General features: G+C 38.9%; 1 protein-coding gene across 1 annotated transcript in view; it reads right to left on the bottom strand.

Annotated features, from left to right (window-relative positions):
* Window positions 1–24,183, bottom strand: part of DNAI7 (dynein axonemal intermediate chain 7) — an 83,110-nt gene that overhangs the window by 31,475 nt on the left and 27,452 nt on the right. Inside the window, 7 exon segments of the mRNA XM_035256047.3 lie at window positions 3,699–4,011; window positions 6,025–6,128; window positions 8,968–9,114; window positions 13,266–13,403; window positions 14,235–14,336; window positions 17,259–17,350; window positions 18,897–18,981. Of these exon segments, the coding sequence (XP_035111938.3) occupies window positions 3,699–4,011; window positions 6,025–6,128; window positions 8,968–9,114; window positions 13,266–13,403; window positions 14,235–14,336; window positions 17,259–17,350; window positions 18,897–18,981 (981 nt within the window).

Raw genomic sequence — 24,183 nt, 5'->3', positions numbered from 1 at the left:
GTCTATTCTCAATAGGATTTCGTCAAACCTTTTTTCAAAGTTCTTAGTTTCTTTACATTGGGCTACAACACGTTCTTTTAACTCACAGAAGTTTCTTATTATCCATTCCCTGAAGCGTGATTCTGTCATTGGGATGCACTCGTTCTCCGTCAAGCCTTGTTCCATTGTTGATGTGGAATTGTGATCATCTTTAGAGGGAGAGGTGTTCTGATTTTGAGTATTCTCAGCCTTTTTACACTGGTTTCTTCCCATCATTGTAAATTTATCCTCCTGTTGTCTTTGAAATTACCTACTTTCAGATTAGGTCTCTTGAGTGGACGTCCAAGTTGTTAGTTCCCAGGGCCAGAACAGCGGCGTTAAGATTGATGGTGCTTTTCTGCCCAGGATTCTCCCGTCTGGCTTCCTTCCTGTGTCTATAATAGGCAACTCTGCCCTCCCGGGGCTCCAAACCTCGGTCAGAAGGGGAACCAGTCTCATTTACTCTGCACCGAGAGCTGCCGCGCCGAGGTGCCGTCACAACCACTGCGCCAGCCTCAGGAGTCGTGCTGGGGACCCGTATGGGTCCTCCAAACCTTGGTCAGAAGGGGAGCCAGCCCTGTTTACTCTGCTCTGAGAGCTGCCATGCTGAGGTGCTAGTGAAACCGCTGCGCTGGCCTCAGGAGTCATGCTGGAGACCTGTGTGGGTCCTACAAACCTCGGTCAGAAGGGGAGCCAGCCCTGTTTACTCTGCTCTGAGAGCTGCCACGCCGAGGTGCCGGCGAAACCACTGCGCCGGACACAAGAGTCGCGCTGGCGACCCGTGTGGCTCCTCCACTGGGAATCTTCTGCTCCGTGAGTGACCAGAATTTGTCTGAAAGTGTGGCATCCTCTAGTTCTCTGCACTTTCACTGAGAGCTGCAATCCCGAGATGTTAGCGATCAGCCATCTTGGATCATTCCCCCCTGAATATTTTATAATTTATAGTGTTGTTGGACTGTTTTTGCTACTATAAAGATACTTCAATGAACATCTTGGCATTTTTATTTATTTTGCTCTATTATTTTATTATAATAAATTACTATAAGTAAAATCACTAATCATAGGCATGTTGACATAGTGCCACATAAGGATTGTATAGATTTACACTTCTAACAACTGTAACTGAAGATAAGTGCCTGCTCAATCTGACAGGAAACCAAATGACTTTTTCTAATTTGATTACTTATGGTTTAGTATATTTTTATTGGCTAGTTCACATGGCAGGTGGGCGGAGTCCACAGCAGCTCAGCAAAGCTTCTGCAGGCAGACAGTGACTAGGCTGCCTCCTTGCTGGGCAGGGCAGCCCTGAAAAAAGGCAGCAGCACAACAGAATCTCATAAATAAAGCCCTAACTCCCTGGGACAGAGCACCTGGGAAAAAAAAGGGGGGTTTATGAGTTCTGCTGCAGCAGACGTACCTGCCCAGCAGCTCTGAATGAACAACAGAGCTCACAGCTCAGCACTTGAGCTCCTATAAAGGACAGACTGTCTCCTCAAGCAGCTCCCTGACCCCCATATATCCAAAGAGTCACCTCACAAAGGAGAGCTCAGATGGACATCAGGCAGGCATCATTCTAGGACAAAGATAGCAGAAGAAGAAACTGGTAGCAACCCTTGCTGTTCTGTAGCTGCTGCAGGTGATCCCCAGGCAAGCAGGGCCTGGAGTGGACCTCAGCAGTCCTACAGCAGAGGGGCCAGACTATTAGAAGGAAAAATAAGAAACAGAAAGAAATAACTACATCATCAACAAACTGGACATCCACTCAGAGACCCAATCTGAAAGTCAACAACTACAAAGACAACAGGTGGATAAATCCACAAAGATGGGAAGAAATCAGCACAAAAAGGATAAAAGCACCTGAAACCAGAATGCCTCTCCTACAAGGGATCACAACTCCTCACCAGCAAGGGAACAAGGCTGGATGGAGAATGAGTGTAATGAATTGACAGAATCAGGCTTCCGAAGGTGGGTAATAAGAAACTTCTGTGAGCTAAAAGAACATGTTCTAACCCAATGCAAAGAAACTAAGAACCTTGAAAATAGATTTGATGAAATGCTAACAAGAATAAACAACTTAGAGAGAAATATAAGTGAATTGATGGAGCTGAAAAACACAACACGAGAACTTCATGAAGCATACACAAGTTTCAACAGCCAAATTGACCAAGCAGAAGAAAGGATATCAGAGGTCAAAAATTAACTAAATGAAACAAAACGAGAAGGCAAGATTAGAGACAAAAGGGTAAAAAGGAATGAACAAAGTCTCCAAGAAATATGGGACTATGTGAAAAGACCTAATCTACATTTGATAGGTGTACCTGAATGTGACAAAGAGAATGAATCCAAGCTGGAAAATACTCTTCAGGATATTATCCAGGAAAACTTCCCCAACCTAGCTAGGCAGGCCAATATTCAAGTCCAGGAAATACAGAGAACATCACAAAGATACTCCTCAAGAAGAGCAACCCCAAGGCACATAATCGTCAGATTCACCAGGGTTGAAATGAAGGAGAAAATGCTAAGGGCAGCCAGAGAGAAAGTCGGGTCACCCACAAAGGGAAGCCCATCAGACTCACAGCAGATCTCTCAGCAGAAACCCTACAAGCCAGAAGAGAGTGGGGGCCAATATTCAACATCCTTAAAGGAAAGAACTTTCAACCCAGAATTTCATATCCAGCCAAACTAAGCTTCATAAGTGAAGGATAAATAAAGTCCTTTGCGAACAAGCAAGTACTTAGAGATTTCATCACCGCCAGGCCTGCTTTGCAAGAGCTCCTGAAAGAGGCACTACGCATAGAAAGGAACAACCAGTACCAGCAACTCCAAAAACATACCAAATGGTAAAGCATATCAACACAATGAAGAAACTGCATCAACTAATGGGCAAAACAGCCAGCTAGCATCAAAATGGCAGGATCAAATTCACACATAACAATCTTAACTCTAAATGTAAATGGGCTAAATGCCCCAATCCAATAAACCAATAGATTTCATGTCTTAAGCACTTGTCAGAAACCTTGAGATTTTTGGTCCCTCATAACATGCTAATAGACTATTAAACAAAAAATCTGCTTAGCTCTGAGAAAGTATTAGTAAATTCTTAAGAGATATTTTTTCCTAACATAAATAAATAGCTTGACAATCTTGTCAACAGAAAAAAGAGCAGAAGCTAACCAGAGGAATGATTATTGCTCAAATACTGTATCTAAAGATATCAAATTTTCAGAGAAGAGTGTAATATTTTAAGAAAATCAATTTTTACTTTATAAAATTCTTCCCTACAAAACCAAAGACTGAGGAAGTAACAGGGTAATATAAGATTATCCTTCAGTTTATGAAAGTATTTACTGTAAGTTTCCATTTAATGCCAAGTTCCCTTGAGTGAGTTTGAAATATAATATACAAAAATTAAATGGCATCAAAGCTGCCCAGTTGTGTACCTAATATAAAAATGAGCAATTCCTGTGCTGAGCTTTAGGATGTTGAAGCTAGTGGCTCAATTATTAACTGACTATTAATGGAAGGCAAGAAAAAGATACACATTAAAAATTCAGGCACTGACAAGAAAGTGACTCCCAGATGATTTCTAGTTGTTTAGGAAAAATCTTGAGACTACTTTAAAGGAATCTAATAACACATGTTACACGAAGAAAAAATGTGTATATTTAAATGTGCCCTACCATTTTCACTTCAATGTCACCTTGTTCCTCCTCAACTTTTATTTCTTCCTCCTGAATTAAGTGAGACCTTCTTTCTTGTTGTTTGGACTTTTCTTCAACCTCTTTGCTGACTGCTTTTTCTACATTGTCAACATCATCTTTGACTGGCTCAGTTACTGAGGAAGTGTCTTCTTTTGATGGTGTTGAAACAAGGTGCAGTGTAGACACATGATCATAGCGAGTATGCAGGAGTCGTAGAGCAATGTCACTGGTTGCTAATATCCTTGGAATCTCAAATCCAATTTGTGTTTCAGAGAATCTGACACTTCTGTACCTGTTAATAATTAATTATAACAAAAAAAAAAAAAATGAGACCCCAGGAAACTCTAGGTCTGTTTCAAATTTATATCTAAGCAGTATTCCTCTTCACTTTAATTTTGCTCCAATTTTGAGTCTGATCATATATGCTTTCTTTGCAACATTTGGACCCAGTTGCTGATGCTATCCTTCTAAAACAGTCTATTGGGATCCATAACCCCCCCCAGTCTCCTCCATCTCTGGCAGTTCTGTCTGTCTCTTTATGGCCTTCTTCCTAACCATCCCTTAAATGTTTATATAACTCAGTGCTCCATCCTAAGACCTCTTTCTTCTCTCCCTCAACACACGCTCTCTGGATATTATCACTTCCCTGGTTTCAATTACTATTCATACTATCAGAGGTTTTTAATGTGAGCTTTATTTTTCCTAGGGTTGGGTGGGGTATGAGGCATCTTTGAATGGACTTTAAGAAGTCCAAAAATGCCCTTCCACAAGTACGAGCGTATGTAATTATTTGACATTCAGAAGAATCCATGACTCCTGAAAAGTGAGGAACCATTGATGCCTTATGCTGATGACTCCCCAAAATATACTACACCTCAGATTTCTCCCAATGCCTTCAGCCAGATGCACTTTGATATCTTATGAGTACTTCAAACTCAACCAGTTCAGTACCAAACTCAACATCTTACAACCCCCACCCCAGTCATCATCCAATGAAACTTGTTCTGCCTGCATTATTCCTTATCTTGTAAAAGATACGACCTAATTCTCTTCTTAAACCTAGGTAGTGAGCACAGAGCTATTCATTTTATTTTTATACCTTTAAAACTATACAGACTAATTTCCTTTACTTTTCTGTACTTGACATAGTTTACAATGAAAAAAGTTACTATATTGTCTCTGATGAGATGTAAACCCAAGAGGTGTTTTTTCTTGTTTTTCATAGCAAAGGGAAGGAAAGTGGGAAATATTTTGTTCTTCCCTTTTACTAAATATCAAAAATAAAGTCCAGTTTTTTTTCAATGTCACATGGCTAGTCTTTTCAGAGGTAAGATCAGAACCTAGGCCTCCTAGTTTTTATTGTAGTAATTTTTCTCTAAAACTCACTGCTATACTAATGCAAGTAACTTAAAATGTTTTAAGATCAAGCCACAACCAAGTGATCATGAATTTGTCATCATCACTGTCATTCCTCAGAAAGATGTTTCTTTGTTGAAAACTATTGGGGGAACAGCACTTAAATGTCCAAGAAACACAAATATGAAAATTTATTATTTTTAACAGTTCACAAAGATACATTTTTTAAAACCAAAATTCCAGATTACCATGTAGAAAGTACCTACAGGCAGAGCATAGTGGCTCACGCCTGTAATCCCAGCACTTTGGGAGGCTGAGGCGGGTGAATCACTTGAGGTCAGGAGTTTGAGACCAGCCTGGCGAACATGGTGAAACCCCATCTCTACTAAAATACAAAAAAAAATTAGCCAGGTGTGGTGGTGCGTGCCTGTAATCCCAGCTACTCAGGAGGCTGAGGCAAAAAGAATCACTTGAACCCAGGAGGCAGAGGTTGTAGTGAACCAAGATCATGCCACTGCATTCCAGTCTGGGCAACAGAGTGAGACTCTGTCTCAAAAAAAAGAAAAAGAAAAAGAAAGTACTTACCACTTGTACCTTTTTGGAGGGCAGAGGGGTTAAGTAGGTAAAGAGAAGGGGAAAACCTGGTATTTGATGAGTGCATATTTGTAATAGATACTATGCTGTAACTTTTACCCGCACTAATGTTTAATCTTCAATCCAATCCTATTAAGTGGCATAATCATCATTTTACTGACGATATACTGAAGCTCAACAAAGTTAAGTAACTTGTGTAAGTAAATGGCAGGTTTGTGATTCAACCCTCAGTGGGCTAACTTCCTAAAATAGGCTTTTCCAAACACACCACGCTGCTATGCAATAGGCACCTGTCTGGCAATCATAATGTGGCTCAGTCTTTCCACCTATGGGGAAAATATTACCCACAGGGTACCTTGGATTCTTCTTGAGGTTTGCCCACACATATAGAGAAACATTTTCATCTTTAATGATTTTTTCCATATTTCCACTGTCCAGATCTGCCAAAGTACTAGCTTGCTATAAGAAGAAAAAGAAAACATTATAAAGGGCCACAGCCCTCACAAATTATACAACTTAGATAAGTTATTTTATCACTTATGTGTTGGATTCCCTTAATTAATTACTTAAAGGAGTAACTTGGGTAAAATAAGGTTCCATCAAAATGACAAAGAGTTGTTTTTTAAAAATTCTCTAAAGGATACAAGCATATTTACTTACTTAAATATGCATCTTCTTTTTCCATTCAGTTTCTCCTAAGGTGTCTAAGAATTAAAGTTGCCCTTAGGTTGGGTGAGGTGGCTCATATCTGTAATCTGAGCACTTTGGTAGGCCAAGTCAGGAGGAACACTTGAACCCAGGAATTCAAGAACAGCCTGAGCAACATAATGAGACCCGTCTCTAAAAATATTAGCTGGGTGTGGTGGCCTGTGCCTGTAGTCCCAGCTATTTGGGAGCTGGAAAAAACCTAGGTGGAAGGATTGCTTGAGTCTGGAAGGTTGAGGCTGGAGTGGGCCGTGATCGCACCATGCACTCTAGCCTGGGTGACAGAGTGAGACTCAGTCTCAGAAAAATAAAAAATAAAGTTACTTCTCTATTACGAGGTAGGATCTGTGGATTAATATTATGTTACCTTTCTCAATCATAACATCAGAATCATGACTTTTCATTTTAACTATACACATACTTTTTTATCTGTATCTTATTAAATTGTAGACTATTCTACTGCAAAAGTTAACCTAACTCAGAACACATCAAGTTTAGAAAGCAAAACAGGCCGGGAGCGGTGGCTCAAGCTTGTAATCCCAGCACTTTGGGAGGCCGAGGCAGGTGGATCACGAGGTCAAGAGATCGAGACCATCCTGGTCAACATGGTGAAACCCTGTCTCTACTAAAAAAAAATACAAAAAATTAGCTGGGCATAGTGGTGTGTGCCTGTAATCCCAGCTACTCTGGAGGTTGAGGCAGGAGAATTGCCTGAACCCAGGAAGCGGAGGTTGCGGTGAGCTGAGATTGCGCCATTGCACTCCAGCCTGGGTAACAAGAGCAAAACAAAACTCTGTCTCAAATAAAGCAAAATATCCAGCTTATAAAATCCAGATGAGTTTTCACTAGTCTAATACTTAATATTCAATTTTAACCGTAAAATTCAAGTATGCTCTTAAGAATTTTAAAATAAAAACTAACATAGTTTGATAGCTATTGCTCCAGAAATCAGCAGTCATAAAGGGTTTAAATAATGTGGTTGCTAGAATGTAAAAGTTTAAAATGTTGAAGATTACATTTATTATTAATTTTAAGTGTGATTATTCTGCTGCACACTTTTTGTTTTCTGTAACTTTAACTTTTTGAAGTGTTCAGGACAGCTGTCTTGCAGAACTGTCCCACACTGGATTTTCATGATTGTTTCCTCATGGCATTGTTTAACTTGCTCCTCCATCTTCTTTATTTTTGTACACTGGAAGGTATAGGGGTTTAACTGGATTCAGATGCACCATTTTCAGGAAGGAAGCATCATAGGTTATGCTGTATGATTCATACTGCACCCTATCAGAAGGCATATGATGTTCCACTATTAATTATATGAATTTGATCACTTGGTTAAGGTGCTGACCACTAAATCTCCCCATTGCAAAGTACATTTTCCCCAATCTGAGGTCAAATACTTTGGCACTAGGTGAACTATGTGTCCCTCAACAGCTTTTCACCTAATCATTTAGATAGCCATTGCAGATCCTTATTTGAAGTAGCTATTACACAGGGGATTGAAAAATGGTGATTTGCTAACTGGTCACTGCATCCACATTAGATAGATGGTATTCTTCTGTAAAGAACTGTTATTTCTTCACTCCATCTTCCCCCTTTGTTTCTGCAGTATCACTATAAACTCATAAATTTTTATTTATTCAATGTGTTATAATTGATTATAATCATTATTCTTTCTGATATTCATATTATTCCAAATTTGACCAATAGTACTTCCAAGATAGCCTCTTGGCTAATGGTATCCCTTTCCTACAAAGTCATTAGTCTGTGAGCATTTGCTTGCCTTCTAGCACAATAAGATAATCCAGCCTCATCTTTCACTTTTCCTCCCCAGAACTGAAATCCCAAATCCTATTCATGGAATAAAAAGCAATCTGGTTTATGCTGATATTTCCATTTCAAATATAACATTATAGAATTTTTTCTAATTTTCTTCTTTTTTTTTTGAGACACAGTCTGGCTCTGCTGCCTTGGCTGAAGTGCAGTGCTGTGATCATGGTTCGCTGTAGCCTTGACCTCCTGGGCTCAAGCAATGCTCCCACCTCAGGCTCCCAATTAGCTGGGACCACAGGCACACCATGCCTGGCTAATATATACATTAGGATGAGTTCTCCAATCCTATCTTTATATATTATTATCATAATAATAATATTATTATAACGTTGGTACAAAAGTAATTGCAGTTTTTGTCAGTACTTTTAATGGCAAATATAAATAATATTCTATTTCTTTAAAAATAAAATGTTTGGCAGAGAGCAGTGACTCACACCTGTAATCCCAGTACTTTGGGAGGCCAAGGAAAAAAGACTGCTTGAGTCCAGAAGTTTGAGACCAGCCTGGGTAACACAGGGAGGTCTCATCTTTACTGTCTCTAAAAAAAAACCAAACGAAAACAAAACAAAGAAGTTTAAAAATAAAATATTATCAGTTATTAAATCTGAATAAATACATGTACTTTATTCTACTAATTTTTCCATAATCTCTTGATTTTTCAATTTAAAAAATACTGGATTATTTTATTACATAACACAAAATGTTAATGCTTAAAAGTTTACTCTTACAAAAGTTAATATATAAGCAAAATATCACTTACTCTGAGAAGTATTTCTGTGGCCACATTGAATTTAAGGTGAAGGAGCTCCTGCAGTTGTAGAATTGATCCTTGGTACTGTATTATATTTTTATCTTGCAGATCACATGGTGAAATTTCCAATAAAATAAATTTTAATTTTTCAATTAACTGTAAAGTAAAAGAATATTTCAATTAATTCTCTGGGAAATAGTCAAGGACAAGTGAAAAAGGAAATGTTCTATCCCTTTTGAATTGAGGAACACATCCTTAAAGAAACAAATAGAAATCCTTTCCTGTATTTATTCTGTAACTTAAGATCATAAACAAAAAATTTCCTCTGAAACCCTCTTAAAATTAACTATAATACACTGAACAAATAAAAATCCATGAGTCTATAGTGACAGATATTCAGAAATGAAAGTGGAAGGTGGGGTGAAGAAAGAAGAATGCCATCTATCTAATGTGGATGCAGTGATCAGTTAGCAAATCACCATTTTTCAATCCCCACTGTAATAACCACTTCAGATAAAGATCCTCAAGGCTACCTAAATGATTAGGTGAAAAGCTGTTGAGGAACACATAATTCTTTCAGTGCCAAAGTATTTGGTCTCAGATTGGGGAAAATACTTTGCAGTGTGGAGATTTCATGGTCAACACCTTAACCATGTGATCAAATTCACTTCATTAAATTAATAATGGAACATTATTAATTATGGCTTCTGATAGGATACAGTATGAAGAGCACAACATAACCTATGATGCCTTCTTGTGGAAATGGTGGCTGTGAGTCTAATTAAACCCTCAGACCTACCAGTTAACTACGTGTAACAGAGCTTTCATTAGCAAGCTGATAAATGAGTGGCAACTTGTCATTACCTAAGACTGAGAAACAATAGGAAAAACAACAATATAACAACAATGAGGAGAAGGAGATGGAAGAGAACTACTAATATTTTTACTCAATGCTTACTATACACCAGGAACTGTTCTAAACACTGTATACATTTTAATTCCTTTAGTCTTCACTATAAGTCTATGAGGTAGATATTGTTATTGTGCATATTTTATAGATGAGGAGACTGAGGCACAGTGTGATGAAGGAACAACTGGTAAGTGGCAGAATATAATTTTGAACACTGACACAGATAATACACAGAAATTTTCTGAATCGAGACAGGTAGCATCATAGCATAGGGTAGTATGGACTCAAGCAGGAATGCTGGGCTTCAATCCTGGCCACCTCTCCACTCGCAGTGTGATCTTGGGAAAGTTATTTAACATCTCTGTGCCTCAACTTCCTCAACTGAAAAATGGGGTTTACAGTACCTATCTCATAGTGTTATTATGAGAACTCAAAAAGTTACTATTTCTATATGAGTTTATGAAATAAATTTGGAAATTGGTGATTACTACGGGGCCATTTCTGTCTGTTACTGCTATCCAACTCCACTTGCTTTGCTGGTTTCTGCTTTCATTTCCTATGTGTGATTACTCCCCTCTTCTGTCTCCTGTGTTACTGAAGTTATCCTTTTCTCGTCTTTTTTGCTATTTATTACTTCTATTCTGACTCTTCATTCTTGTAACAGGAAGACGTCCCTTGCAGCTCGTCACCGGTGAACTCTAGTGCTACTTCTCACTACCTCCCTGCTAACTGCAAAGTACCAGATTCCTAAGCTGACATCATGTCATGGAAGCCTCTCTGGTAGAGAGGATGTGTAGTATCAAGAACACTGGCATTTAAATAGCTCAGACTGTATGGGAGACTTTTTGGGCCTTTGAAAAGTCAGAGTAAGGTCCATCTAAAGTCTCATAGTGGACTGTAAGCAAATCACAATATATGTTTCTTTATTTGTTAAATGACTCTCATAACCTTGTTGTTCAGATTAAATCACGCGACGCATGGTATGAGCTTAAAAGAGTCTATAGTTATACCCTCTTATAAAACCATGAAGAAGTTAAACTAAAGCAGCAAAGACAGGAAGCATAAAACTGTGAGGAACTGGACCAAAAAAAGCATTAAAAGGTAATACCAAGAATAAGAGTAGTGAATTCCTTCTAGTTTCTATTATTATGTAAGTGTGTTTAAGTGTGAATTTATTTATCCTAACTTGATGTGACATAAAAAAAAATAAATATTTGGTCTCTGCCCCTTGTTCCTGGTGCAAGTGTCTTAGAATTTCTTGAGGGATAAGAATGAGAGAAACAGTTTTTGTTATTCATAATAAGCCCTTTTCAACCTTACCACAGTTTATGCTAATGTGATGAGTCTTAGAGGATGGGGACTCATGGCCAGGAGGAACCAACCAGGTGATTAGAGGATTGAAACTTTCAGCCCCATTCCCCAGCTTCCAGGATGGGGAGAAGAAATGAAGAAGAATTAATCACCAATGGCGAATAATTTAATCAATAATGCCTACATAATGAAGTTTCCATAAAAGCCCCAAATGATAAGGTTCAGAGAACTTTCTGGTTGGTGAACACACTGAGGCGCTGGAAGCGTGGTGTGCCGAAAGAGGGCATGGAAGCTCTACACTCCTCCCTGTGGACCTCACCCCTTGTACTTCTTTGTCTAGTTGTTCACTTGTACCCTTTGTAATATCCTTTATAATAAACCAGTAGAGACGAGTAAATGTTTGCCTGAGTTTTGTGAGCCATTATAGCAAATAACCCGATTTATAACAGGTTGATCAGAAGTGTAGGTGACAACCTGGGACTTGCGACTGGAAGTGGAGGAAGGGGCAGTTTTGTGGGACTGGGGTCTGCACTAGCTCTAGGTAGTCAGTACCAGCATTGGATCGAAGGACATTCAGCAGGTGTCTGGAGAGTTGGATAATTGGTTGGTGTGAGAAAACCACACACTCATTTGAAGTCAGAAGTGCTATAAGCATAAACACACTTTTTTTTTTAACTTAGAATTTTTTGAGCTACTTGAATCTGAGGTTTCACATCTTTCATCAATTCTGGAAAATTTTCAGCCATTTTCTGTGAATATCGTCTCTCTTCCATTCTCCCGTATCCCTTCTAGGGCTTCTTTCCATACATCTTTAGCCCTTCTTATTCTATCGTATATGCCTGTCAACTGCTCTTTCATATTTTCTCTTTGCCTCTGTGCTGTCTTCTGGTAAATTATTTCAATCCAACTTTTGATTCACTCATGATTAAAAATTCTCTGCCAGGTGCAATGGCTCATGCCTGTAATCCCAGCACTTTGGGAGGTAGGTGGATCACTTGAGGTCAGGAGCTTGAGACCATCCTGGCCAACACGGTGAAACTTCATCTCTACTAAAAATACAAAAATTAGCTAGGCATGATGGCATATGCTTGTAATCCCAGCTACTTGGGAGGCTGAGGCATGAGAACTGCTTGAACCCAGGAGGTGGAGGTTGCAATGAGCTGAGATCACACCAGTGTACTCCAGCGTGGGTGACAGAGGGAGACACTGTCTCAAAAAACAAATAAAAATAAATAAATAAAAATTCACAGTGCAGACATTTTTGTTTCTCATTCACTAAGCTAAATATAGCCAAACACATCTTATAATCTCCTTCTGCACAATGAATTTTTCCCTGCTATCCATAATATCTGTTGAGGCTCCCAGCCATACAGGAGTCTCTGATTCAACGTGCCACCTTGTATGTACTCTAGGCTTTGCCTCTTGATGGCCCTTTGAACCAATGCTAAGCCACTAGCAGTTAGCTAGTACTCTCTGGGAAGCCACTGGCTTCGGGACTTTCTTACTTTCTGGATTGTTTTATGGCCTCTAAGGTTTAACCTTACTTTTTGGTGATTGGGGCAATGAATTAAAATTTTTTTAAATAAATTAGTTTTTTTTCCCCGAGTATTTTTAAGTGCTTTGCAAAGTGTAAGCTTCTCAGGTTAGTCTAACCATCCTATTTGCGGGAACAAAAGTTAGAATATTCTTATTTTTGCACTCCCACTGAGTATAATACCTGGTACCCAGTAAACATTAAAAATCATGAGAATTAAATTACTGAATAGTGGATATTCCAACTGAGGATAAAATTACCCACTACTCCCACCCAAGTTATCTCCATGAATGCATGCAACTTGATTTTTTTCTTCTTGATTAGACAGACAAATAATCAATGATTTATGATATGCTGACCTTAGCTAACATGGCAAGAAACTCTTAGGACTTGTAAAAAGAAAATGAAAAGATTACCAATTACTTCTTTTGCTATAGCCAAGGATTCAGAAGCAGCAGTGTTATTATTTTGCAAATAATACATTAATTTATATTTTGGGTTAATATCAAACTATTTGTAACAGACAGTTTAGGAAAATACATAAACACCTACATTTAGCACTACTTTACTCTTCTCAATCAGTTCCTCAAAAGTCTCATTTGTTTTCTCTTTCCACAAGCTAATAAAAGTATTCATTTCTTGGGCTACTGAAGGATCAGGACTCCCATCGCATTGAATGTAGTGGTTCCACTGTGGAATAAAAATGTTTAAAGGTTCACATTGATGAAGATTCAACCAAAGATTAAATGACTTCTTTTTTGAAGTATAATTTCTTACAACCTGGTTTAATCAATTTAGATAAAAACGTGATGTCTTTAACTAATAACTTGAGAGAGCTCTAAAATAACCAAATTCTTCTTCATCCAGTACTTTCTAATCCTTAATATTTAGATAAATAGAAGTACTAACTACTTTCATATATTTAATTTTACAGTATTATTTATAAGTAGTTTTTGTTTTGCTTGGTTTTCCTCTCTAATTATAGAACTGCTTATTTGCAAAGGCCAACACCTGGGCTAATTTCTACTTCCCAAATTATTACTAATTACTAGTTGTCGCTGGCATTTTAGTACAAGTCCTTCCATTCATTTTGTATGTAGTTTATACGAATTTCACATTTGTAATCATACTGTGCTGTACTTAGAATTTTTCACTTAAGATATACCACAGTCTTTAGCCATATTATAATAGTTTTTCATTTTTCTCCTGATATTCACCTATATTATTTCCCAAGTTACGCTGTTTTGAGCAAGACTAGATTGCCTTAAGCTCAAAGCTTTTATGTTTTAATTTAGCATAATTTCCCTAGTATACATTCCCAACAATTGAGTCAAAGAATATAAACATTTCAAGGACATTATAACTGACAAATAGCTTTCTACAAAGTTATGTTACTTTACTTTGTCACATGAGAGGGTTTTTTTTAAATAGATAAATTTAGTTTCTTGGCATCAAAATTAGACTACAACTCCCTCTTGTGGTGGCAAAAGTATTAGCTACAAAAAGAGAAATCAGTCTTACCTGAGAAAGCAATCTAGTCTCCTGTTTCAATTTCTCTGCTTCAGGAAAACACCCCTCTAATAAACAAAGTTCTTCAAGTTCTTCATTTCTCCTTTCTAGATCCTGTTGCACGGGGACAGATACATTTATCTGTTCTTTAATTGTAGCTTTATGTTTCACAAGTAACATCTAAAACTTAACGTAGTTAAACGTATAACTGCAGTTTCAAAATGAACACTAAAATTAGTTTGAATATAACTGATATTTCCAAAAGGTTTCATCTGAAACAGTGGCTTACAAAGTATGATCTATAGACTCTTGGTGGGCACCTAAAACCTGGGATCTGTGAGGTCAAATCTATTTCCATAATAATAATATTATTTGACTTTTTCATTGAGTACCTATTTGCACTGATTGTGCAAGATGGTGTAAAAGTGCTGATATCTTAGCACAAATCAGGCAATGACCGCAAACAGTACTCTTTCTAGGTGAAGACGTGAGGGGAAGGAGCCAGCTTCACAAAAGGGTGCAGGGGTAGGTAGGGTGGGGGCTCACACCTGTAATCTCAGCACTTTGGGAGGCTGAGGCAGGCAGATCACGAGGTCAGGAGTTGGAGACCATCTTGGCCAACATGGGGAAACCCCATCTCTATCTAAAATTCAAAAATTAGCTGAGCATGGTGGCATGTACCTGTAATCCCAGCTACTCAGGAGGCTGAGGCAGGAGAATGACTTGAACCCAGGAGGCAGAAGTTGTAGTGAGCTGAGATTGCATGACCGCACTCCCGCCTGGGCGACAGAGAGAGACTCGGTCTCAAAAAAAGAATGCCCAGATAAAGAGGTGAATATTATTAATTGTATTAAATCTTAACCCTAAGTACATATCTTTTTAATATCCTGTTGGATAAAACGGGAACTATGCATAAAGCTCTTCTGCATATGGAATGACCATACTGTCTTAAGGGAGGCGGGTGGATCACGAGGTCAAGAGACCATCCTGGTCAACATGGTGAAACCCCCTCTCTACTAAAAATACAAAAAATTAGCTGGGCATGGTGGCGCGTGCCTGTAATCCCAACTACTCAGGAGGCTGAGGTAGGAGAATTGCCTGAACTCAGGAGGCGGAGGTTGCGGCAAGCCGAGATCGTGCCATTGCACTCCAGCCTGGGTAATAAGAGCGAAACTCCATCTCAAAAAAAAAAAAGAAAGAAAAGAAATATCACTTGTGCAATTATTTGACTATTTTGGCAACATTCTCTCAAAAATGAATGAATGGAATGTGTCACTACAAGGAAAAAACTCAAAGTATTTGTCGCCAATGATAAAATTCAAGCTTTCAGGCAAAAATTCAAATTTTAGAAAACTTGTATCCATCACTGTAAACTTGACAGTATTCTGATCCTTAAAAACTTCTGATTTGATTGATGATTATACTAATGTATATGATTTTTGATAATGAATAATAAATTACATCAACACATGGAAGCAAATAATTTAGTGAACCAAAACTTTTCAAGTAAGCAACACATGATAATGCCAAATCATGTATGGAAACAAGATGTATTCAAAGGATAAGATAAATCAATGTTTCAAGATAACAGAGTATGAATAGTTCATTGATACGGTTTCATATTCCACATTAAGAAATTATGACTTGTAGAGTTTTGATCTAGTATCAAAGAAGAATATCCACAATTATCAGAAAGGCTATTAAAATATTCCTTTTTTTCTAACTCCATATCTGTATAAGTCCAGATTTTCTTTATATGCTTCATACAAAACAATACATTGCAACAGATGGAATACTGAAATAGATATGAGAATCCAGCTGTCTTCTGTTAAGTCAGATATCAAATAAATTTTTCAAATAAAACAATGCCATTCATTTCCTCAATTTAAAAAATAGTTTTTTCTTTAAAAGTGTTAATGTATTTACTAATGTTTAATAAAGCTTATTTTTAATGAACATGTAATGTCTATTAATGTAAGCATGTTAAAATTTGTTAGTTTTAATTTCCAATATGGTAAATACGGATAGATGTAATGCACATAAACATAAGCTCCTTGGGGTGGCGGCGGGGGGGGTCTTCAGTTTTTAACAGTAATGGAGTTTTTGTCCTGAGAACAAAATATTTCAGAATTATTGATCTAAAAGATTCTAGTGAAAAAGAAAAGTGAAACAAACAAAGGAGAGGTAGCATTTGAATATTTTGAAATTTTTTTTTGGTTCCTGTTAAATTGTCTATTAAGCAGATTCATGCATGCTTAAAGGTTACAAGCACAGGCTCTGCAGCAAGACTTGCTTAGATCTAAGTCTTGGCTCCGCCACTTATTAGATGCTTAATTTTCCATGCCTCAATTTCCTCATCTGTGAAATCTGGATAACTAAGTCATTTATCTTGGTTGGATTAAGTTCATGTAGACCTAAATATTACTGGTAGCTATGGACTGAGAAGGACATTAAATGACAATAGATCTCCCCTCCCTGTGGTCTGCTGGGGGGAACTAGGGGAGGGACAGCGTGGGGGTGGGGAGTTGGGGAGAGATAGCATGGGGAGTAATGCCAGATATAGGTGAAGGGGAGGAAGGCAGCAAATCACGCTGCTATGTGTGTACCTATGCAACAATCTTGCATGTTCTTCACATGTACCCCAAAACCTAAAATGCAATAAAAAAAAAGACAACAGATCTGATAAACATAGTTTAATTATTCATTAAGAACATTATTAGGCCGGGCACGGTGGCTCACGCCTGTAATCCCAGCACTTTGGGAGGCCGAGGCAGGTGGATCACAAGGTCAAGAGATCGAGACCATCCTGGTCAGCATGGTGAGACCCCGTCTCTACTAAAAATATAAAAAATTATCTGGGTATGGTGGCGCGTGCCTGTAATCCCAGCTACTCAGGAGGCTGAGGCAGGAGAATTGCCTGAACCCAGGAGGCGGAGGTTGCAGTGAGCCGAGATCGTGCCATTGCACTCCAGCCTGAGTAACAAGAGTGAAACTCTGTCTCAAAAAAAAAAAAGAACATTATTCATGTTTATTTACCTTTGCTTCAAGTTGATTCCATTTTTCTTTCTCAATTCGCTGTATTTCAAGCCTTTCCAGTTCTTCTTTCTCATGTTTCAAACGGGATTCTTCTAAAGAACCAAAAAAAAAAAATTGTTTCCCCTCAGTGAACAGATCACTGTATTTTTAAGCCCTTAAAATTACTTCCAATATTTTCAAGATGTAGTGGTGGAATCTTTTATAGAAGTCACAGTCTTTATTACACAGTAGAAATGAGAAAAGTGTCAGCTCTCCTTTCTTCAAGAAAGTAACATGACTCTCTGGATGCGGTGGCTTATGCCTATAATCCCAGTACTTTGGGAAGCCAAAGCAGGTGGATCATGAGGTCAGGAGTTGGAGACCAGCCTGGCCAACATGGTGAAACCCCATCTCTACTAAAGATAAAAAAAATTAGCCAGGCGTGGTGGCACATGCCTGTAATCCCAGCTACTCAGGAGGCTGAGGCAGGAGAATTGCTTAAACCTGGGAGGTGGAGAAAGAAAGAAAGAAAGAGAGAGAGAGAGAGAAAGAAAGAAAGAAAGAAAAAGGAAGGAAGGAAGGAAGGAAGGAAGGAAGGAAGGAAGGAAGGAAGGAGAAACAAAGTAACAACTTAAACTTTCTGGTTAAAAAAAAAAAAGGCCCCACATAACATTTTTCTTCTCCAAAAAGTTTATAGCAATCCAATAGTGATTTTAACCAACAAAATCTGGCAGACCTATCATGGCAATTAAGAGGAAGTCAAGTCTTCAGAAGAATTCCATAACCCTGTGACATCTACAACTTCAGATATAATTATCTTAAGCTTTTCTTGCTCTCACTATTAAAAACAAAATGTGAAACATATATTGAAGAGTCTAAGTTTAATCCAATATAAATAAAACATGCCCCAAGACATAGATCCTGATATTGTATTCTTATTGGGAGTCGCCTAAAGAAAGAGTATATAAGATTATACATAAAAAATCAACACGGAACCTGAGAACAGTCTTTTAAAAACCTGTATCTAAATACTCAGATTTAAAAAATCACTTTTTGGTAGTTTAATAAACACTTTTTATCAATGTTTAACTGATTTTTAACAAATGAAATTAGTATTTTAAATTTGGCAAATAAATATTATTAAAAAATTTAGGCTGCTTTGTGTATTTCTTGCCAATGTATATTTCCCACATTTAATGAATTTGAGTGTCAGAATTTTTACTGAAACAATCATCACCAATGCTCCTAATTTCATCAGTAAATATAAACACTTCAAGATAGGGTTAGCAGAATTAGCAAATTAAAACACAGGATGTTCAGTTGAATTTGAATTTTAGATAAACAATATATTTTTTTAAGTTAAGAATGTCCCAAGTATTGCATGGGGCAAATTATCCCAATTATTCATTTGATTATCTGAAAGTTAAATTTAACTACGCTCCTGTATTTTATCTGGCAACCCTACTTCAATATATATCTGGAAGAGACTGGCATGTACTAACATATTTCTGGATACTTTCTAAATGATAGCTGTCCATCATAAAACACATTAAATTTTAAAATTAAAAAACTTTGGGAAAATATTGACTGTGCTACAGAAGACCAACCTATCGTTACTATCGCCTGTATCTGTAAACGGTATCACTATTTATTTTGTACCTTCCTCTTTCAGTCGTCTCTCTTCCTCCTCTTGTAGCAGCTTCAACCGTTCAGCTTTGGTGATTTTCTTTTTCTTACTGCCAGACTTAACAAAGGCCACATCATCAAAAAGGCCATTAACATGCAAGTTACTTTAAGAACACGTCTTTTCAAATACTAATTATGAAAAACATTTTTTGCTTTCATAAAACCAGACTTTCACGCACTCATTCAACAAATAAGGCTGCCTGTTAGTGTAAAGCCTTGACTTGGTGTATTGAAGGACAAAGTCTGGAAACAGGAAAAATAATATAAATTAGTCAAAGGCAAGGGTGACAGTGACAACTATGTGCAATTTAAATAATTGTCATTCCCAGTTTCCATATCTTTAAAATGGTGCTAAAGAAAACCTCATCTTGTAGGAAATAAAGTGAAACGTATATAAAAGCAGTTTAAAACTGTACATTTATAAAATTGAAAAGTATTCTTATGACTAACAAGTATACAGAGAGTTATTTTGCAAGTTTGAAGGAACGAGAGATTACTTTCAACAGTGAGGAGCAAGTAAAATGTCTACAGAGGAGGTGATATTTAAATTTGTGCTCAAAGGATTTTTACCATTCAGAGGAAGATACTCCAAGAAGAGGGAGAAGCTGGTACAAGATAAGGTGTTGAAAGAGCACTGGATGGGCCAACAAGTTCAGTGGGCCTTGGAAAGACTCCAAGAAGAGGTGATGAAGGAAATGAGAATGTGAAAGAAGGCTAGAGCCTATGCTAAAGAGTTTGGACATTTTTCTAAGAGAAATGGAAAACTCCTAAAAGTTTTTGAGAAGGGCTGTGGCTATGAAGAATATAACTTTGAAAATTAACCCGGTATTGGAGAAAAAACATAAAGAGGATACCATTTTATTAACAAGACGCCATACTATTAACAGGACTCAATAAATTGAAGTCCCGGTAGAGTTTAGTGAGTAGATGGCATTTCAATTTGCGTCCAAAGGATTTTAACATTTAAGATAAGATATCCCAAAAAGAGAGAAATGAAGGTGCAAGATAGGGAGCTGAATGGGCACTGGATGGGCTAGCAAGGTCAACAGGCCCTGGAAATGCAGAGAGGATCCGATACATATTTTATAAGCTAACTTACTTACTAATGATTAAAATTAGAAGTAAAGAGAGGAGAGAGTCAGGAGACAGTCTGACAGAGGGAGAATGGCAATCCGGAACAGGTGAATTTGAATGAAGAATGATTAAACATAATTTACATGTAATTAATACAAAATGCTGGTAGATCATTCAGGCAATTCTTGCAGGCACTAGAACAATAGAACTGAGGTTGAGCAAAGAGGTCTGTGCTATGGAAGCAGATTTGAGAGCAATTTCAGTGATAACAACCTCTTCTCCATTTTCACATGGGAAAGCTGAAGAGAAGAGCACCATCTAAATTTAAGAAGAATCTATAGGAGTAGTAGTTAATTCTTGTGATGTATACTCTCAGATTTTCCCTTTTTGGTTCACCTTCTCCAAGATGCTCATAGACTCCACTGGTTCCACTGGAATCTCTAATCCATTGCCCCTACCACTTTTTCACTGTTCATCAACCTCCTCTACCCCTTCCTTTCCTCCTTTCCCAGGTTAGATTTCACAGTTCATCACCCTTATCACTATCTTACATACCTCCACTTTCTCTATTCTCCTCCTCCTCTAAAAAGCTCAGCTGGCTAAATCAGTGAAACTCAACTTTCCATTTATTTTGTGCTAGCAATATGAGCAGCTGAACCTTATCAGAGAAAACACACCTGGGCTCAAATTTATCAGCATAATTTTAAAATAGACTCTAGATTGTGAATTTTAGCTCCAGATTGACTGTAAGAACAAACCAGCAATCCCAAGAGGACCCACAGAACCCCCCCACCTCCCTCGCAAGGAAGGGGACTGCTCCTGTAGGACCTGGGAGACACCTCAAATACTGTGAGTGCCCCAATTGTGCAAGTGGGAAAGGAAGACACTCCTCTCATAAACACACACCCCCACTGGAGAAGCTGAAGGTCTATTTGCAGGAGAAGTTTCTGACTTTACCTGGAGCTTAGTCGAGTTAGAGAACTGAGCTAAATATAGGGGTAGTAGAAGCAGCAGAAAGGCCCTGGGAGCTCGCTGGCTCCCCAAGCAGCCCATTCCTGCACCACAGGGATCCACTGGGAGGGTGGCCAGAGAAGGAGGGGGTAAACTCCACAGGGAAAAGGAATTCTCTAGCAGGACTTTGTAACAATTTGAATGGGGCAAGAAGCCCCCTGGCCAGAACTTGGGGGAGGGCACAAATTGACAGTCTGACTCCCATCAGGAGTAAAATATCAGGGGTAAGGTGATCCAGCGCACCGTAGAGCCTGGAGCTCTACATAAGCTTATGTTCTTAATTTGGGAGGAATGCCCTTGGATTCCTGATCAAGGAACCTTAGATTGAAAGTTAATCTACCTGGGAACAGGTAGGTCACTGCCTGGAAAGAGGATACGAGCAAGGTCATTTTACTAATGTTACTATTTTGACCACCTAGGCGCTGGTATGTTCTGCATTGTATCCTCTTTATCTGCCAGAAGATGATGTCAAACCGCCCATCTTCTCCACCTGAAGGAAATTCAGGAGATTTAAAGGAGAAGAAAAAACAGGAACCAGAACAACAGGGAGAGATTTCTCTCCCCACTTCACTCCCTTCTATAAATAAGAAAGAGATTTTTTTCTAGTGATGGTAAAAATGGACCGGAGCCTTTTCTTCCACCCTTAAAGTGACCTGCATCTGTTGGCTCCATTCAGCCAACAGCACCTCCCATCCCCCTTGAGGAGACTGGAGGCAGCCCAAGGGACAGTTCTTGGATAAGACCCCAGTTCACTGAACTTCTATATGATTGGGTGGCCGCCTCTCCTTGACAAATTTCCCTGCTGGAGGGGTGCCTCCAGGAGGGAAGGAAATTCTCACTTCTTACTTCCAGCATTGGCCTTCTTGGCCTTGTCTTTTTTCTGTTTCTCTGGAGTGTAAGGGAAAGTTGCCGGCTGCCTCCTGGGTTTTATTCCAGAAAGCTTGGGCTTTCTTGCTGCCCACAGAGGCCTGGGGCAGGAGAGTTGCTAAGATGCTATGGAGTGCCCATTTAGTCACTGGCAGTCTAGGTAAGTTGCCCCTTTCTGGGTTTGTGGTGATGGAGGGGAGACCAAGAGGTACAGACCGAGTCCCTGGGTGGCTGCAGGCAGCTCCAGCCTGCAAAGGCTCCTGGTCCTCACCATAGTCAGGTACCTTAGTAACTGGCCAGTAAGTGGCCTGCTGCCTGCTGTGCTGCTGCTTTACCTACTTCTGCCCATCCCTGCCACCCTCGCATGTCTCAGCTGACGAGCAATTCCTTGTCTTCCCTGGCTCTCTAGGGAAAGGGCTCAGAAACAGTCTATGTGCACCCTAACCTTATTAGCCTAAGGTGGGCAGAGGAATACAGAGCAGCCTAGAGTAAAGAGTTCTGGGGGAGAAGCCCACTAATAAGGGGTGCTCTCCCATAGCCATATGTTAAATGCTAACTAGGCTGAGGTAGACAAGCTCTGCCAGCAGCTGTCATCTTCAGAAGATAGACACAGCAGTAAGGCATGTTTGTTTCACTTTCTTATAAAATGTTCAGAAGCATTGTGGCTGGGAAACTTCAAAGCAGACCCTATGCTGCATGTCTGCTCCTCCCCTGAGCCTCTCTGCTTAGGGGTGGTAAAAATACTAAAAAGCCCAGTATATTTTCAGTACCTTACCTAAGAGGGTTGGCTCCAAGCGTAGGTGGCCTGGAGGATGAGGGGAGTGGTTTTCTCCCAGCCTGTTACCATCTTGTCTCATGTCTCTGCACTTACACACGTACTTTACCGCCTGGTCATTCTCTGGCCTCTTGCTGCTACTTGTAGTATAAGGGCAGCAACAAGTGGCAGACTGTTAAAAAGAGAGGCTGCCTAAGGAGCCCGGAGCAGATGGGAAGAAACCGGCCACAGCCCTACTTTCCCAGGCTTACTTCTAAGACATTCCAGCTACAGGCTAGTGAAAGAAAATGGCCAACACCTAAAGATATTTTTTAATGTTTTGGGGTTTTTTTTTTCTTTTTTCTAATTTTTACACACTTAACCTAACTCAAGGCATGTTGCAGTCACATTCTAATGACTTTCAAGGGCCAGAATATGGCAACTTTAAACTTAAAATGGCCATCCCTTCCATGCCTTAGTTTAACAGGTTGGCTTTATCTTTAGCCATTTCTGTATTTTATGTGCTATTTACCTGTCTCATAATCCCTCTGAACATATGCAAAAGACCACAGATTTAATAGCTTCTCTTCTCATAAAGGAATGCGAACGTTGTGTCCAATTGTCAGGATATGACCCTGCTACTCTTTTCCCACTGTTAAGCAAGGAACAATGTCATACTCTCTTAGCTTGTGATCTTGATTGGCAAATAGCAATGACTGACTTTATTGGTAATGTCAGCTTTCATTTACCAGCCTTTAAGCTCCTAAACTTTTTGCAATCTGTGCCTGTTAAATTTGTATCTATTGTTGTCTCTGAGCTTTTACTTCACACCAGTACTGCCTTTACAGATGGCATAAAAAAAAACTAAAGGGACAGCTACCGTGTGGCAAGATGCCATGCAAAATTGGCAATACAAAATTCAGGAACATTAAAAAACTATGCAATAGGTGGAGATATGTGCCGTAATATTGGCCTTACCAATTTTTCCTCACCAAGACATAAATATAGTTAGTAATTCTGCTTATGTGGTGTACAGTATTACTCATTTAGATCTTGCACATGCAAAGAGCATTACTAAGGAATCTCTACTAGCTTGGTTTCTTGCAGTGCAAGAGCTCCTCTGTGTCCATCGTCACCATCTTTATATCACCCATATTCGCCCTCATTCTGGCCTACCTGGTCCCTTATCAGAAGGAATGCTTGAGTTGATGCTCTGATGGAACCACAAATGTGGTTTGTAGACTTCCCTGCCTTTTTGTGAGATCATGCTTTCTTCATCAGAATGCCCACAGTCTTAAACAACAGTTTTATTTCACACTTGCTCAAGCTTGCATGATTATTAAAACTTGTCCTGATAGCTAATGGCATTCTCTCTCTCCTTTTCCCTTAGGGCCAACCCATGAGGCCTGGTACCTAATGCTATCTGGCAAACTGATGTTACTTAGTATCCACCTATTGGACATTTTAAATTTCTCCACATTACCATGGACACTTATACAAGCTTGATACATGCTACCCTCCGGACTGGAGAAAAAATTAAAGATGCAATTGCTC

The sequence above is a fragment of the Callithrix jacchus genome, chromosome 9 (assembly GCF_049354715.1).
Source record: "Callithrix jacchus isolate 240 chromosome 9, calJac240_pri, whole genome shotgun sequence".
NCBI classification, from domain to species: Eukaryota; Metazoa; Chordata; class Mammalia; order Primates; family Cebidae; genus Callithrix; species Callithrix jacchus.
The sequence above is the reverse complement of the archived record's forward strand: the minus strand, read 5'-3'. Positions and strand labels throughout refer to the sequence as shown.